Below are 17950 nucleotides of genomic sequence, written 5' to 3' on the forward strand. Positions count from 1 at the left end.
GTGGAAGGTAAAGCACGAAAAGCCTCAAAAGATACTCAAAAAACAAACAAACAAGAACAAAAAACAGAATTTCACAAGAGAGTCCACCGGGATCAACAAGAGTTCTCAGAGTACTAGGGCTGGGTGCTAACATACAAACACAGAGCAAAGAACAGAGGAAAACAAAGGGTTTAAATACAATCAGGGGAAACGAGGCACAGGTGCAAATAATAATGGGGATCAAGAGAAAACAAAAGGTCAAAAGGCACAATGGGGGCATCTAGTGACCAAAAACCGGAACAACCCTGGCCAAATCCTGACAGCTTTAGGTGTACATGTTCTCTCAGATTGTAATATTGCACTATTATGTGTGGTATTGTACTAATATGTGTAATATTGTACTACTACAACAAACCATATGTGTTATGTCTGAATTGACTTGAGCAGCTGTACTGTATTAGACATTTTCAGGTCCTGTTCACTCAGGTCATGACTCATGAGCAATTGTAAGGTTAAGAATATTAGCAGAGAGATATTCAAGTACTTGAGGATTCATCAATAGCCAGAACATGATTTATCTGAAATGTGTACAAACCATTTGCATATTATTCAAACATCAATATATCAATATTATTATCAACTGCAAGCTAAAAAAAAATCCACTTGGTTTGGGATTACAGTACTATGTTTGCCTATAGTGTAAATTACGGTATGGTACTGAATAAGTACCATGTTTACCTATGGTGTTAAGTGCATCAAATCATATGAAGGAACACGTAAGCTATGTTGAACAGCATCACTAGTTGTAAAAAAACTTTCATACAGTAAATGCTTATGTCAGCAACCACAAACAGACAGGCTACACCTCAAACTGCAGTTATAGACACAAGCATTAATGAATGATTGCTCTACTAATCCCCTGCTTATTCCTCCATATTGTCTATATAGTCCATATACTGAGTTTCTTCAAAAGTCGAATGTCAGATTTAAGGATGACTCCAGTTGGGTGACTCCAGTGTGCTGTAAAGTGAATGGGCCGGTGCTGTGTCAGATGGCATGCACCACATTGGCCACAGTCTGTTTCTCCTGCTCGTGCCGTTTCCTCAGGGCCTCCACTATGGCCAGCTGGGATAGGTCGAGGCCCTCCCGGAGGCGAGTGTTGCCCCTAAGGGTCCCCTGGGCTCTCTCTGGCTCTCTGGTCTTTGGCTGCTGGGCCTGGGGCAATACCTTGGGCCTCAGGATGCTCCTGGCGTACTCCAGGGCCTTAAATCCAATGGAAATAAAAGGTCAAATTTGATTTAACACTGACAGGTATAATGAGATTAATATAATACCGTTATAATGCATTGTAAGACTTTCTATGAACATGTATGATGCTCTTATAATTTCCCATATCATCCCTCCTAACTAAATCACTGCCACCTTGAGTCAATAAAACACTTGCTATAAACATATAAGATGACAAAGACTCATGCTTACAAGTAATAAACAAGTAATAAAGCATTAGGCTTTATGTAAAGTTTTACAGAAATATAGTTTGGAGACAGAGGGGCAGGTACAACTGCAAGAACTGGGGGAAAAAAACTATGCTTTCAAATGGCCGATTGAACTTGGGGATACAACTTTGTGACAGAATGTTGATGTGTCTTTAATTGATCTCTGTCTTGCAATCAAGTGACATTTCAGTGCATGGGAATTCATTTGTTATCTGTAAATAACAAAATGGCGACTGGAAGTGCAATACAGACAATTTGCCTAAATAAGCCTATTGTTTCCCAGAGGATGCAGTAAGCTCATACACTGTTTCGAATTGTCTTCTATTATCTGAGAGACAAAGATACCACACTGTGTGATGGAGCAGACAGATAATGATGATGGACAAATTGACTGAGGAAACCGGGGGGAGATGGATGCACTTGAAGCGATGTACTCTCTCTCGCTCTTTTTTCTCTCTCTTTCCTTCTTTCTCTCCCTGTTGCCGTCTTTCAACCTCTGAATCTCCCTCCCCCTCTCTCTCCCTCTGATTTTCTCTCTGATTCTCTTTCTGTTTCTGATTCTCTCTGTCTCTTTCTCTGTTACCTTCCTCCTAGGAACCATGTTGTCCTTGTTGTTGCTGCCCACTGCGTTCCTGGCGGCTGGCAGAAAGGGAATCCTACTTATCTTCTTGTTCTGCTCGCGGATCACATTTGAATACAGCTTCTGTCGTCTCATTTTCTCGGCCTGAGCCACGTTGTGAATGAACAGAGAAAGAAAGAGAGGGAGATTACAAAAGAGTGGGTTTAATTAACTGAGCCATTTCTCCCTTAAGACCCTATTCTCTTTGTGTATACCTTGGCGGAGCCTCTCCACACCGCCCGACAAAATCAAATACAACAAACCATTCAGAAGGCCTATCAACATTTACACATATCATTCACTAATAGGGCCGACCCTAGAGACAGAGACGGCCTCAATCTAGTGCAAATTGGCCATACATGCTCACTTTTTACTCTCAGGGATTAACAAAAGATACATCAGACCCCAAATACCATTCAACCTTCCAGGGCTACTCTCATTTGCTTTGTGATTCCAATTGAATCTGTTCAGAACGAGACAAGTCTTTAATGAGAAACAGGGAGAGAGGGGCGGGATATAATGGAAGCACAAAGAGGCCATTGAAGATCATCAGCTGAATAAAATGAAGCGGGTAAATGGATTTATGAAGCATCTAATCATTACCGTTGTCTGTTTGAGACCTACATTCCTTTTTTTTTAACAAACACTTTAAAAAAGTTAAGATTTAAGATTGCTGAATAAAAAAGTCTCCCGAGTGGCGCAGCGGTCTAAGACACTGCATTTCAGTACAAGAGGTGTCATTACAGTCCCTGGTTCGAATCCAGGCCGTCATTGGGAGTCCCATAGGGTGGTGCACAATTGGCCCAGCGTCATCCATGTTGGGTCATTGTAAATAATGTTATTAACTGACTTGCCTAGTAAAGCATAGGGTACAGAATTGCTGGAAGCCATAGGAACATATTATTATTTGGTATGACAATTGGTTTTAAGGTAGGCAGAGGCACTTACTGTAATTTCTGTGGTGGTGTAATCAGGCCCAAGGCCTCCAAGATAAACGTCCTGCTTCAGCTGCTTATAGTCCTTCAGGGTGTAGGCCTAGGACAATACACACACACACAAACACGCTACATATTATGAGATAATACTTATTATTAAGGCATGGAATGACATACACACACATTAAACTTTATATGGAAATGATGCCTACCTAAGTACAGAAATATCTATATTTTGCCTTTAAACAGGTTGTTGATAAGTGCCTGTATGTTTGGGTCTTTTGGTATTAAGGGGTGTTTGTATTGCACCCTGGGGAGTGGAGTCCCAGGGACAGGTTGACAGAGAGATTCTCTCTTCTAGGCAGAGAGACGAGGAAGCACCTTAATCCGCAATGTATTTCTGAGGTGCACTCGAGCAGCAATCCACAAACTGCCCCGGACAATAGGGGACTAATCATTCCAGATCGGACTGGCTCCTTTTAGGGGCTTAGGCCACTTTGGAATTAGCCATTGGTCATGGAGATGGCTTCCTGTTGAGTTATTTTCTTTCTTTTCAACCCCCTCCCATCTGCTTTCACATTTTTTGATACCCTCCACATTGGGGTGTTTACAAATCTACCCTGTAATCTTGTCAGACATGATGGCGAACATGACAAAGTGGGGATATAGGAAGAGGAAAGGGGCAGGGGAAAGGCTAGTGGGGATACAGGGAAAGGAAAGGGGCAGGGGAGAGGCTAGTGGGGATACAGAGAGAGAAAAGGGGCAGAGTATTTGGTATTTTGGGTATTTCGTCCCCTTGGAATGAGCGCAACCCAAACAAAACTCATCTCCAATATGGAATCATGTGCGGTCAAAATAAATTGTGAGCCAGGGCAACACATTGGCTAAAGGCAAAACACAAAACTCACTGACTGCCCACCCTTGAGAGACAATCAGCAACCAAGTTGTCATTCCCACGGACATGTCTGGTTTCCAAGGGAAACGCCTGCAATAGCCGTAGTAACTCCTCTCGTTAGGAAAGTTACCACCTCACTGCGGAGCTTCTCTTTCTTTTAAGGGTTCACTCGGCAGGCATGTTGTTAAATAAAATTCACTATAGGGAAAGGGCGTGAAAAGCGAGCCTGCAACGGTGACCCCAGAACAGGCAACAAAACCAGAACTTGGTCACCCACATCGAAAGTGCAGTTTTCTGCATTCCGATTGTACCAAATTTTTGTTTTTGTTTGTACCCTCTCCAGATTCTCACTGGCAAACTCACAGACGAGATGCAATCTGTATCAAAAAGCGCTAACGTGCTCCAACAGATTTGTTTTTGTTTTTAACGTGTCGCCCTGCAACAACCTCTCTCTTAACAAACTCAAAGGATCTCTGACATGATATCCAAACAGCACAAGAGGGACCCCTTCATCCCAGTCTTCCTCAAACTCAAAGCAGGAAGCTCTCAACATAGACTTAAAGGTCTGATGAAATCTCTCAAGAGCACCTTGAGACTCTGGGTGGTAGGTACTAGAGGGGCAATCGGTTATACCCAACTGTTGTAGCATTTGTTGGAATACCTTTGACATCAAATTCGAACCTTGGTCCGACTGCACTGTGGTCCATACGTTGAAATTTTTTCGCCAGGTCCTTAACAATACTGGGAACTGTGATTTTCCTCAATGGAATGGCCTCAAGGAAATGAGTGTCAGCACATATTATGGTTAAGAGAAACTGGTTACCACTCTTGGCTTTGGGCAAAGGACCAACACAGAGTACCAGAATCCTGTTGAAAGGTTTGTCAAAAGCAGGAAGAGGCAGCAAAGGTGCAACCGGTACAGCATGGTTCGGTTTACCCATCTTCTGGTAAACACGACAGGATTTACAGTAAGCCAGATGGCCTGCCATACTACCATCGTGAGCCAGCCTCAGTATCTCTTGTTGAAGCGTAACTGGAATGACAATTTGAGATACACTAGGCCAATCGTTTTGCCCGAAGTGGTGCAAGAACGCCATTTCCTCATTAAAACACCATCTCTGTCAAAGCAACCCACATAAACTTTATCAAACTCCTCCATTGGATGTATCTCAGCAAAAAGAGGGGAGAGGGAAACATCTTTAATCTGTTCTGCAATCTGCTGCTTCCTAGACAACCCTCGCTTCCTTCAGTGATCCTACAAACTCACTTACCTTTGGGGTTTTCAAAGGAGAGTTCAACTCAGGAGGTTTAGCTAAATCAGGATCACCCATAAACGTCTCGGACAAATCAACCATGGTAGGATCGCTGACATCCTCCTCCACACTAGACTTGCTCCCAGTGACTTTCTTAGACATAGCACGTGTAACAGCAGGGATCAAGTCCATGGCTTTTTTTATTAGCCTGTGTGTTTATGCATCTTTCAAAAATGATTCCACCAATCGTATAACCCCTCTAGGTGGATGTCAGTGACAGAAACGCTACCACAAAAATGTATTTTGAACACTCAAATATTTGGGCACAGCAGAGCTTCAGAGAGGTGACTAGAGCGACTACCATACTCATGGGAAACAAAATCCCATTTACGTTCCACTGCAAAAATGTCTCTCAAACAGAAGGTGGAACTAACTGACCAACAAACAAATCGAAGGGTTCTGAAAGACACTCATGGAGGTGTCCACTGAAAGTTCACTAGCAACAACTGGAACTTAAAAGACACGCACCATGGGGCCCACTAAATTTGCCCCAAAAGTGTCATGTTTTGTCTTATATTGTCTTATCATTTTGCTTTCCCTTCTGTTCGTTTTCCCCCTGCTGGTCTTTTTAGGTTCGTTCCCTTTTTTCTCTCTCCCTCCCTCTCTCTCTTCTCTCTATCGTTCCGTTCCTGCTCCCAGCTGTTCCTATTCCCCTAATCAATCATTTAGTCTTTCCACACCTGTTCCCTATCTTTTCCTCTGATTAGAGTCCTTATTTCTCCCCTTGTTTTCCGTTTCTGTCCTGTCGGATCCTTGTATATTGTTCACCGTGCTGTGTCTTTGTCTCGCCATGTCGTGTCGTGTTTCCCTCAGATGCTGCGTGGTGAGCAGGTGTCTGAGTCTGCTACGGTCAGTGCCTTCCCGAGGCAACCTACAGTTTATGGTCGAGTCTCCAGTCTGTCCTCGTCATTACGAGTGGAATTGTTTTTTATGCTTTGTTTACCGCTCCGATTTGTCTAGGAGTATTGCATATTTCCTTTACTGGAATAAAGACTCTGTTTTCGCCAAGTCGCTTTTGGGTCCTCATTCACCTGCATAACAGAAGGATCCGACCAAAGAATGGACCCAGCGACTACAGACGCTCGTAACACTGCCGTCGAGATCCAAGGAGCCATGCTCGGCAGACACGAGCAGGAATTGTCTGCTGCTCGTCATGCCGTGGAGAACCTGGCCGCTCAGGTTTCCGACCTCTCTGGACAGTTCCAGAGTCTTCGTCTCGTGCCACCTGTTACTTCCTGGTCTGCCGAGCCTCCGGAACCTAGGGTTAATAACCCACCTTGATACTCCGGGCAGCCCACGGAGTGCCGCTCCTTTCTCACACAGTGTGATATTGTGTTCTCTCTCCAACCCAACACATACTCTAGAGAGAGAGCTCGGGTTGCTTACGTCATATCACTCCTTACTGGCCGGGCTCGAGAGTGGGGCACAGCTATCTGGGAGGCAAGGGCTGATTGTTCTAACAATTACCAGAACTTTAAAGAGGAGATGATTCGGGTTTTTGACCATTCAGTTTTTGGTAGGGAGGCTTCTAGGGCCCTGGCTTCCCTATGCCAAGGTGATCGATCCATAACGGATTACTCTATAGAGTTTCGCACTCTTGCTGCCTCTAGTGACTGGAACGAGCCGGCGCTGCTCGCTCGTTTTCTGGAGGGACTCCACGCAGTGGTTAAAGATGAGATTCTCTCCCGGGAGGTTCCTTCCAGTGTGGACTCTTTGATTGCTCTCGCCATCCGCATAGAACGACGGGTAGATCTTCGTCACCAAGCTCGTGGAAGAGAGCTCGCGTTAACGGTGTTTCCCTGCTCCGCATCGCAACCATCTCCCTCCTCTGGCTCAGAGACTGAGCCCATGCAGCTGGGAGGTATTCGCATCTCGACTAAGGAGAGGGAACGGAGGATCACCAACCGCCTGTGCCTCTATTGCGGACTTGCTGGACATTTTGTCAATTCATGTCCAGTAAAAGCCAGAGCTCATCAGTAAGCGGAGGGCTACTGGTGAGCGCTACTACTCAGGTCTCTCCATCTAGATCCTGTACTACTATGTCGGTCCATCTACGCTGGACTGGTTCGGGTGCTACATGCAGTGCCTTGATAGACTCTGGGGCTGAGGGTTGTTTTATGGACGAAGCATGGGCTCGGAAACATGACATTCCTTTCAGACAGTTAGACAAGCCTACGCCCATGTTCGCCTTAGATGGTAGTCATCTCCCCAGTATCAGATATGAGACACTACCTTTAACCCTCACAGTATCTGGTAACCACAGTGAGACTATTTCTTTTTTGATTTTTCGTTCACCTTTTACACCTGTTGTTTTGGGTCATCCCTGGCTAGTATGTCATAATCCTTCTATTAATTGGTCTAGTAATTCTATCCTATCCTGGAACGTTTCTTGTCATGTGAAGTGTTTAATGTCTGCTATCCCTCCCGTTTCTTCTGTCCCCACTTCTCAGGAGGAACCTGGCGATTTGACAGGAGTGCCGGAGGAATATCATGATCTGCGCACGGTCTTCAGTCGGTCCCGAGCCAACTCCCTTCCTCCTCACCGGTCGTATGATTGTAGTATTGATCTCCTTCCGGGGACCACTCCTCCTCGGGGTAGACTATACTCTCTGTCGGCTCCCGAACGTAAGGCTCTCGAGGATTATTTGTCTGTGTCTCTTGACGCCGGTACCGTAGTGCCTTCTTCCTCTCCGGCCGGGGCGGGGGTTTTTTTGTTAAGAAGAAGGACGGTACTCTGCGCCCTGCGTGGATTATCGAGGGCTGAATGACATAACGGTTAAGAATCGTTATCCGCTTCCCCTTATGTCATCAGCCTTCGAGATTCTGCAGGGAGCCAGGTGCTTTACTAAGTTGGACCTTCGTAACGCTTACCATCTCGTGCGCATCAGAGAGGGGGACGAGTGGAAAACGGCGTTTAACACTCCGTTAGGGCATTTTGAGTATCGGGTTCTGCCGTTTGGTCTCGCCAATGCGCCAGCTGTTTTTCAGGCATTAGTTAATGATGTTCTGAGAGACATGCTGAACATCTTTGTTTTTGTCTACCTTGACGATATCCTGATTTTTTCACCGTCACTCGAGATTCATGTTCAGCACGTTCGACGTGTACTCCAGCGCCTTTTAGAGAATTGTCTCTACGTGATGCTGAGAAGTGCTCTTTTCATGTCTCCTCCGTTACTTTTCTCGGTTCTGTTATTTCCGCTGAAGGCATTCAGATGGATTCCGCTAAGGTCCAAGCTGTCAGTGAGTGGCCCGTTCCAAGGTCACGTGTCGAGTTGCAGCGCTTTCTAGGTTTCGCTAATTTCTATCGGCGTTTCATTCGTAATTTCGGTCAAGTTGCTGCCCCTCTCACAGCTCTTACTTCTGTCAAGACGTGTTTTAAGTGGTCCGGTTCCGCCCAGGGAGCTTTTGATCTTCTAAAAGAACGTTTTACGTCCGCTCCTATCCTCGTTACTCCTGACGTCACTAGACAATTCATTGTCGAGGTTGACGCTTCAGAGGTAGGCGTGGGAGCCATTCTATCCCAGCGCTTCCAGTCTGACGATAAGGTTCATCCTTGCGCTTATTTTTCTCATCGCCTGTCGCCATCTGAACGCAACTATGATGTGGGTAACCGCGAACTGCTCGCCATCCGCTTAGCCCTAGGCGAATGGCGACAGTGGTTGGAGGGGCGACCGTTCCTTTTGTCGTTTGGACAGACCATAAGAACCTTGAGTACATCCGTTCTGCCAAACGACTTAATGCTCGTCAAGCTCGTTGGGCGTTGTTTTTCGCTCGTTTCGAGTTTGTGATTTCTTACCGTCCGGGTAGTAAGAACACCAAGCCTGATGCCTTATCCCGTCTTTTTAGTTCTTCTGTGGCTTCTACTGATCCCGGGGGGATTCTTCCTTATGGGCGTGTTGTCGGGTTGACAGTCTGGGGAATTGAAAGACAGGTTAAGCAAGCACTCACGCACACTGCGTCGCCGTGCGCTTGTCCTAGTAACCTTCTTTTCGTCCCTGTTTCTACTCGTCTGGCTGTTCTTCAGTGGGCTCACTCTGCCAAGTTAGCTGGTCATCCCGGCGTTCGAGGTACTCTTGCTTCTATTCGCCAGCGCTTTTGGTGGCCTACTCAGGAGCGTGACACGCGCCGTTTCGTGGCTGCTTGTTCGGACTGCGCGCAGACTAAGTCAGGTAACTCTCCTCCTGCCGGTCGTCTCAGACCGCTTCCCATTCCTTCTCGACCATGGTCTCACATCGCCCTAGACTTCATTACCGGTCTGCCTTTGTCTGCGGGGAAGACTGTGATTCTTACGGTTGTCGATAGGTTCTCTAAGGCGGCACATTTCATTCCCCTCGCTAAACTTCCTTCCGCTAAGGAGACGGCACAAATCATCATCGAGAATGTGTTCAGAATTCATGGCCTCCCGTTAGACGCCGTTTCAGACAGAGGCCCGCAATTCACGTCACAGTTTTGGAGGGAGTTCTGTCGTTTGATTGGTGCGTCCGTCAGTCTCTCTTCCGGGTTTCATCCCCAGTCTAACGGTCAAGCAGAGAGGGCCAATCAGACGATTGGTCGCATACTACGCAGCCTTTCTTTTAGAAACCCTGCGTCTTGGGCAGAACAGCTTCCCTGGGCAGAATACGCTCACAACTCGCTTCCTTCGTCTGCTACCGGGTTATCTCCGTTTCAGAGTAGTCTGGGTTACCAGCCTCCTCTGTTCTCATCCCAGCTTGCCGAGTCCAGCGTTCCCTCCGCTCAAGCGTTTGTCCAACGTTGTGAGCGCACCTGGAGGAGGGTGAGGTCTGCACTTTGCCGTTACAGGGCACAGACTGTGAGAGCCGCCAATAAACGTAGGATTAAGAGTCCTAGGTATTGTTGCGGCCAGAGAGTGTGGCTTTCCACTCGCAACCTTCCTCTTACGACAGCTTCTCGTAAGTTGACTCCGCGGTTCATTGGTCCGTTCCGTGTCTCCCAGGTCGTCAATCCTGTCGCTGTGCGACTGCTTCTTCCGCGACATCTTCGTCGCGTCCATCCTGTCTTCCATGTCTCCTGTGTCAAGCCCTTTCTTCGCACCCCGTTCGTCTTCCCTCCCCCTCCCGTCCTTGTCGAGAGCGCACCTATTTACAAGGTACGTAGGATCATGGACATGCGTTCTCGGGACGGGGTCACCAATACTTAGTGGATTGGGAGGGTTACGGTCCTGAGGAGAGGAGTTGGGTTCCGTCTCGGGACGTGCTGGACCGTTCGCTGATTGATGATTTCCTCCGTTGCCGCCAGGATTCCTCCTCGAGTGCGCCAGGAGGCGCTCGGTGAGTGGGGGGGTACTGTCATGTTTTGTCTTATATTGTCTTATCATTTTGCTTTCCCTTCTGTTCGTTTTCCCCTGCTGGTCTTTTTAGGTTCGTTCCCTTTTTTCTCTCTCCCTCCCTCTCTCTCTTCTCTCTATCGTTCCGTTCCTGCTCCCAGCTGTTCCTATTCCCCTAATCAATCATTTAGTCTTTCCACACCTGTTCCCTATCTTTTCCTCTGATTAGAGTCCCTATTTCTCCCCTTGTTTTCCGTTTCTGTCCTGTCGGATCCTTGTATATTGTTCACCGTGCTGTGTCTTTGTCTCACCCTGTCGTGTCGTGTTTCCCTCAGATGCTGCGTGGTGAGCAGGTGTCTGAGTCTGCTACGGTCAGTGCCTTCCCGAGGCAACCTACAGTTTATGGTCGAGTCTCCAGTCTGTCCTCGTCATTACGAGTGGAATTGTTTTTTATGCTTTGTTTACCGCTCCGATTTGTCTAGGAGTATTGCATATTTCCTTTACTGGAATAAAGACTCTGTTTTCGCCAAGTCGCTTTTGGGTCCTCATTCACCTGCATAACAAAAAGAGGCAAACAAAAGAAAAACCTACACCAAACGTAAAGACAGGAAGCAAACCACAAAGATGGCATAAAACAAAATCAGGGAAATCAGATAAATAATTGTTTGTCTAGAAATCAAAATTGGGAAATCCATTTAATGATGTTAACCCTCCGCATCTATCAAGAAAACTGGAGCACTGGGCCAGCCACTCTTAAATAGCACCAGGGCCAGCACAGGTGCAACACCTTCCCACCTTTCCACTATAGTCCAACCTCAAAACATAAATGGAAAAGCCAAAGCCTGTAACAGTAATCACGTGATAAAAGTAATTTTCTCAGATGAATTGGTACCTTAAAAATAACCAGTAGAATATCTATTTAAGTTACCTACTAAATACAAATAGTAGGCTACGTTATAACATTAACTGAGTGTTTTCTCTTAGAAAGCGAATGTCTACTACTGTATGTGGATGTCTCTAGTCTGTGCTACACTACCTTATGGGAGCAGGGCTGACTTTCTCTGTTCCTCAATGGGACACACCTGCAGGGCTCAAGATGGCCAACGAAAGAGGCCGTCATTGCATGTAAATGGATGTCTTTAGCCACCCCTTTCCTCCCTCTCTCTTTTATTCACCTTATACTCTTACACGTCTCAAAATGGTTGTTTTACCTCATCATCTCAATGCTATTAAGTTCATCTTACAGGCATTAGAAAATTAATCTGAGGTAAAGGAGAACATGAGATTGTCATCTCTGCCGTCAAAGAATATTGTTTGTGTGACTTGTGCAATGCTGATTATGCCCTTTGAGATTAGGCAAATGGCTGTCATGTAATTAGCCCATTAACTGTATTGAGAAAGGTAACCATGCCCTGGCTTGTTAGTGTGGCAATTAAAGATTAACACACAAATAGTGTGCTAAAGTTAACACACACAGGTGCACACACACACACCTTGTAAATTACTCTCTCTTTCAGTTGTTTCTCTCTCCTCATCTGTGCCAGGTAGGCCTCAGAGCTGCTTCTCTGCATGGAGGTGAATCTCTGTGCAGCTCTGTCATGGACTAGCTCAGTGTCTCCCATCGTTCTTTTACCTATAGGGGGCAGCACTGTGTAGGAGCAGGAGTATTTTGTCTCGGCGGTGTAAGTAGACCTGTGACTATCCTCATCATCATACTGCAGGACAATGTGGTTTTCACGCTGCAATGGGGCGTTCTCCTGGTGCCAGAGATGCGGTGGTTCTCTGCTGCCCTGGCAGAGAGGGGGCATCCCTGGGAAGCCCTGACTGCTGCGAGAGCCCCGACCTGGACACAGTGGAGACACATCAGCCTGTGGAACCAAAGCCAGCTGTAATGAACCGTGGTCATGGGGACAGGGGTGAGGGCCTGGGTGGGAGTAAGGGTTTACCAGGATGGTGTTCCTAAGCGGTACATTGGCGTTAGGGCTGTATCCGTCTATAGACTGTGGCTTTCTCTGGGGGCTGGGGCCACTACAGGGCTTGGGTATGGTGAGAACGGTGTCCTGGTGATGGCAGGGCATAAAAGCGAGGAACTTGGACAAGGTGTTGATGTTGAGGTGGACGGTGGGGGACTGTGTTAAGGGGATGCATTGGGGCTGGTGTGGCTGGGTGTCCAGTATGCTAGACTGGGAATCTGTGACACTGAGTGCCTGGAGGTGGGGTGAGTGCTGGGGTTGGTGGTGGGAGTGAGCCTGGGTCCTGGCTGCAGGTCTGGTGGTGTCGGTGGGGGGGCTCAGGTAGCAGTCTCTTGGCCTGGCTTTGACCCCCTGAGCCAGGGCTCTCTTCTCACTGGGGGGTTTGGGATTCATTCTCTGCTGAGCTTGCTTTTCTTTGGAGATCTGAGTTACCTGTGAGTAGGGGTTGGAAAAACAGAACTCACATTTAGAATAACAGCAACCAACAGGCTAACAGTAATATGATCAACTCAACACTGAAAATAAGGAAAACAAAAGATACAAGTTCAATATCAATGATGTAGGTAATGGAGGTCAAACAAGTTGTGAAAATCAGGACTTCCTGCATTGGTTAAAATATACTAACACTTGATTGATGAGTCACATGTAATAAATCTAACAAGGACCCTATTTAACAAAGGAAAATAGGGTAATAACCAAATATTTAAGAGCAGAGGATGCCAATGTACTGGAAATGTTCTTTCATTGACAAGATATCATATGAAATACGCTTTGGAAAAAGACATCAGAACGTACTTCCCATGATTGAGAAACACCAAAAAAATGCACTTAAAATGTTTATTATAAAACATACAATTCTAAATTTGTGAACAACCTCAGTGTGATGTGTTCCTTAACTCAACGTATCAGTGGGACGATGGCTGGAAGATTTTACCCACAATGTGGAAGAAATACCCCTCTTTCCTTATGTAACTGATGCTTTGTGGCTATTGTCATGACCAGAGAGGGCCTTTCATGTTATGTTGGAGATTCTCGTAGCATGGCCCTCCCAAATTATTTTGCCGGGCTCCGAGGCAATGTGCCTCAGAATCTATTGCCTCTGATTTAGCAAACACCAACTTCCCCTCATTCTAATGGGAAAATATTTCCACTCCTCTCCTCTACCAAGGCAACATTAGGGTGACCGCTCAAGTGCTCAAAATAATGATGTTTCTCCATTGCCCTCACTTTTTCCTGTCTGTAGAGGCTTCGGTTTCAGGACAGTTTTTGGGCGAAGGCCCTATTATGCCTCGACAACTCTATCAGACATAGATTGGGTCCGTAAAATTAAAATCCCAGGTGATAGTAGTGAACCCAAAAAGAGCAGAAAGCCCCTCGCTAGCAGTTATGCGTTATAAGGCAATTGAGCAAAGGAGAAAGTGAATGAGATCATAACATGAAAAGGAGTGGAGAGGGTCACACCTTGAGTTGCTGGGTTTTCTGGAGCCACCTCAGCTCCGGGTCTGAATTGTCCCCTTGGCTTTCCTCCTCCTGGTTCCCACCAATGGTAATCTCCTCTGTAGTATCGCAAAACTTTAGATAGAAAAAGAGGAGAGTGGAGCAAAAAGTGTCATTCAAAATGAATGAGCTGCTCATGGAACAGATTGAAAGACTTCAGGAAAATGTTGCTAAAAGCTGAGTTTGCTGTCTAACACTTGTATGAAAGCGTACATCGTTTGCATAAGAGGAAAGCAAATTGGAGGTAAATATTTCACAGCACAATTAACTGAGTTAAACAATGACAGTCCAGTCAGGTGCACAATACTCAAAACTGCCCAATATATATAGTGCCTTTAAAAGTATTCAAACCCCTTGAGTTTTTCCACATTTTGTTATTCTAAAATTGATTAAATAGTTTTTTCCCCACTCATCAATCTACACACAATACCCCATAATGACAAAGCAAAAACAGTTTGTTTTTTTTGCTAATTTATTTAAAATAAAATAAATGTAAATATTACATTTACATAAGTATTCAGACCCTTTACTCAGTACTTTGTTGAAGCACTTTTGGCAGTGATTACAGCATTGAGTCTTCTTGCGTATGACGCTACAAGCTTGGCACACCTGTATTTGGGGAGTTTCAGGTTTCTCCAGAGATGTTCGATCAGGTTTAAGTATGGGCTCTGACTGGGCCACTCAAGGACATTCAAAGACTTGTCCTGAAGCCACTCCTGCGTTGTCTTGGCTGTGTGCTTAGGGTCGTTCTCCTGTTGGAAGGTGAACCTTTGCCCCAGTCTGAGGTCCTGAGCACTCTGGAGCAGATTTTCATCAAGGATCTCTATGTACTTTGCTCCGTTCATCTTTGCCATGATCCTGACTTTATATAGAGAGGTGTGTGCCTTTCCAAATCATGTCCAATTAATTGAATTTATCACAGGTGGACTCCAATCAAGTTGTAGAAACATCTCAAGGATGATCAATGGAAACAGGATGCACCTGAGCTCAATTTCATGTCTCATAACAAAGGGTCTGAAAACGTATGTAACTAAGATATTTATGCTTTTCTTTGTAATAAATTTGCAAACATTTCAAAAAACTTGTTTTCGCTTTGTCATTATAGGGTATTGTGTGTAGATTGCTGAGGATTTGTTGTTTTAAAAAAATCAATTTTAGAATAAGGCTGTAATGTAACAAAATGTGGAAAAAGTCAAGGAGTCTGAATACTTTCCGAAGGCACTTTATCTTATTTTCCCCAAATAATGACAACAGTCAAAATAAAAATATTATTTTGAGAGGAGGCCTTTTGAGGACACTAAACTGCAGGGTTAAAAAAAAAGATAGTACTGATGTTTCCCCTAACCACCAAAACTACTCTGCTCTGTCAAATCTGTAGCATAGGTGTAACCTATATTTTTTTCAAGTAGCCTGCCTTACAATCAATTCCCTCACGTTTTGGCCTAAGCTCCACAAACCCTCACATTCATTCTCTTTCATTTTGTACTGTAATGCACCGTTTTTGAGAGAGAAATGTATTCAGCTAATGTCGTAATGAAAATCATTTAGTTAACTTGGGTCCATCACTCTGCGTCCTGAGGACAATCTGAGAGGATCAATGGTATTGACAGGCTGAGGAGTTCCTCGTTAAATGCCACTAATTCTGGGAGAGTGAATAGGCGAAGGTCAAAGAGAGTGAGTGGATGGAGTTGTAATATATCCATCAATAAGTGTGGCGTCAAACTGTTCTGTATATCTGCTGAAAGGCCAGGTATACGGGGAGCTGGGCTGATAACCCAATGCAGTGTCCTCCCTATCTGGGCAAGAAGGCACACAGATGATAGCTAAGCGGTGGCAAAAGCAGAGCCGGTGTTGTAGTACAAAGCTAATGAAAGAAGTAACTGAATTATATACTATTTTGGTAAGAAGACTGACATTTTAGAATTACTATCATGGTGGGATTTGGTTCATGTGATGTTATGGCCTATTCAGCAAAAGAAATGGCTGCCAAAAAATTGAAATAGGTTTTATGAGCAGTAGCATAACTTCTCAATGTGAAACTAGAGAAAACTAGGCTTATATCGTATCATTACCATTTCAATGTCAAATGTCAGAAAAACTATTCCACTTAAATACTGACATTTGAGGGGTGGTTTTGTAACTAAGTTAGGTGTTGATTATTTGGCACATAGAACTTAAGGTGATCCTGACAGTGTCAAGATCATATACAGTGGGACAAAAAAGTATTTAGTCAGCCACCAATTGTGAAGAGATTAGGGAGATTATCAGTGGTCTTGTATGTCTTACATTTCCTAATAACTGCTCCCACAGTTGATTTCTTCAAACCAAGCTGCTTACCTATTGCAGATTCAGTCTTCCCAGCCTGGTGCAGGTCTACAATTTTGTTTCTGGTGTCTTTTGAAAACTCTTTGGTCTTGGCCATAGTGGAGTTTGGAGTGTGACTGTTTGAGGTTGTGGACAGGTGTCTTTTATACTGATAACAAGTTCAAACAGGTGCCATTAATACAGGTAATGAGTGGAGGACAGAGGAGCCTCTTTAAGAAGAAGTTAGAGGTCTGTGAGAGCTAGAAATCTTGCTTGTTTGTAGGTGACCAAATACTTATTTTCCACCATAATTTGCAAATAAATTCATTAAAAATCCTACAAATGTGATTTTCTGGATTTTTTTTCTCAGTTTGTCTGTCATAGTTGAAGTGTACCTATGATGAAAATTACAGGCCTCTCTCATCTTTTTAAGTGGGAGAACTTGCACAATTGGTGGCTGACTAAATATTTTTTGCCCCATTGTAATTAGGAATTAGAATACTAGAATGGACATGGACCTTCTTATGATGGGATAAAGGTTAGCCATTTTGTTCAGGGAGTTGGTCAATCATGGTTTGCCAGTGCTGTGATAAGTTATTGTGTAAAATAATGAATTTCAAGAATGTATCTGCACTGTATTTTTGTTAGCTAGCCATCTAGCCAGCCAGTTTTAGAGTAATGATTCCATAGATTTTTCTAATTAACTGCCAATATGCCAACATTCCATTCAAATAATGCTGTCACTCCACAGCGGTACATTGTCTGAAATCAGTTGATGATAGGACTTAGACAAGTTGTAAATGCAACAAGTACTGATATTGTATCATATGAGAGCACTTACATATTTCCAAGAAAACAAAAATATAGACATGTATGGCCTGTTTACACGTATTTTAGAGGCTATTTATACAGAAAATTGGTGAAAAACCTGTACAAACTATTTATAATTATATGGCAATATTTTAGGTTGACAATAAATCTATTACACAATTTCTGATATATCACATGCCTTACTTTTATTTTCCTGCATAAGTAAAATCAAGACGATGCCTCTACTGCCATTAATTCCAATTAGACTGGTTTGGATTTCTCCCTGACCAATATGGCTACCATTTTCATACCATCCTGGAACTTTAAGGATTTATGACATAGACCCTCTAGTAATTTAATAGGTGGTCTAATGGTCCAGGTGTTGTCCTGTCTGTCCCCAAGCCTGACACTGGTGGAGCAGCAGCTGTTTTGTGTGTAGATCAGTAACAGGTGTCAATGACTCCACCAATGACAGTATCCACCTACCCACCTCTCAATCCCCAGCTTTCCCATGGCAAGACAGGACCACAACCTTTGCCCGTGCCCCCTGACACTGCCTTTTGTCACCCATTATAAAAATCCCAATCAATTGGAGCCAAATGATCTAAGCCAAATTGCATTTTGAGCATTGTAAGCTGTGTAATATCTATTCTGCTAAATTGGGGCCCGTAATTGCCCTCCTCTATGCGAGACGAGCCACAACAAATTCCAGGCAATTGGGCATACCATTTTACCTTGAGCTGCCCAGGAAACATCAGTTTTTGCAATGAAGACTTCAAAGGGCCGCGGATCTTGGATTGCTATTTGGTTGCTATTGTGGCCAGGCCCAGGCAATCTTGATTAGG

At 44.6% G+C, this 17950-nt stretch overlaps 1 protein-coding gene across 1 annotated transcript in view; it reads right to left on the bottom strand.

Moving 5' to 3' along the window:
* Positions 1 to 179: 179 nt before the first annotated feature.
* Positions 180 to 17950, bottom strand: part of jhy (junctional cadherin complex regulator) — a 34347-nt gene continuing 16576 nt past the window's right edge. Inside the window, exons 3-7 of the mRNA XM_046291641.1 lie at positions 13956 to 14066; positions 12015 to 12926; positions 3043 to 3129; positions 2059 to 2199; positions 180 to 1242 (exon numbers count right to left, since the gene is read on the bottom strand). Coding sequence (XP_046147597.1) covers positions 1027 to 1242; positions 2059 to 2199; positions 3043 to 3129; positions 12015 to 12926; positions 13956 to 14066 — 1467 coding nt within the window. The 3' untranslated portion in view covers positions 180 to 1026. The remainder of the gene's footprint in view (positions 1243 to 2058; positions 2200 to 3042; positions 3130 to 12014; positions 12927 to 13955; positions 14067 to 17950) is intronic.

Source organism: Oncorhynchus gorbuscha, linkage group LG02, assembly GCF_021184085.1.
Source record: "Oncorhynchus gorbuscha isolate QuinsamMale2020 ecotype Even-year linkage group LG02, OgorEven_v1.0, whole genome shotgun sequence".
In the NCBI taxonomy this organism is placed as follows: Eukaryota; Metazoa; Chordata; class Actinopteri; order Salmoniformes; family Salmonidae; genus Oncorhynchus; species Oncorhynchus gorbuscha.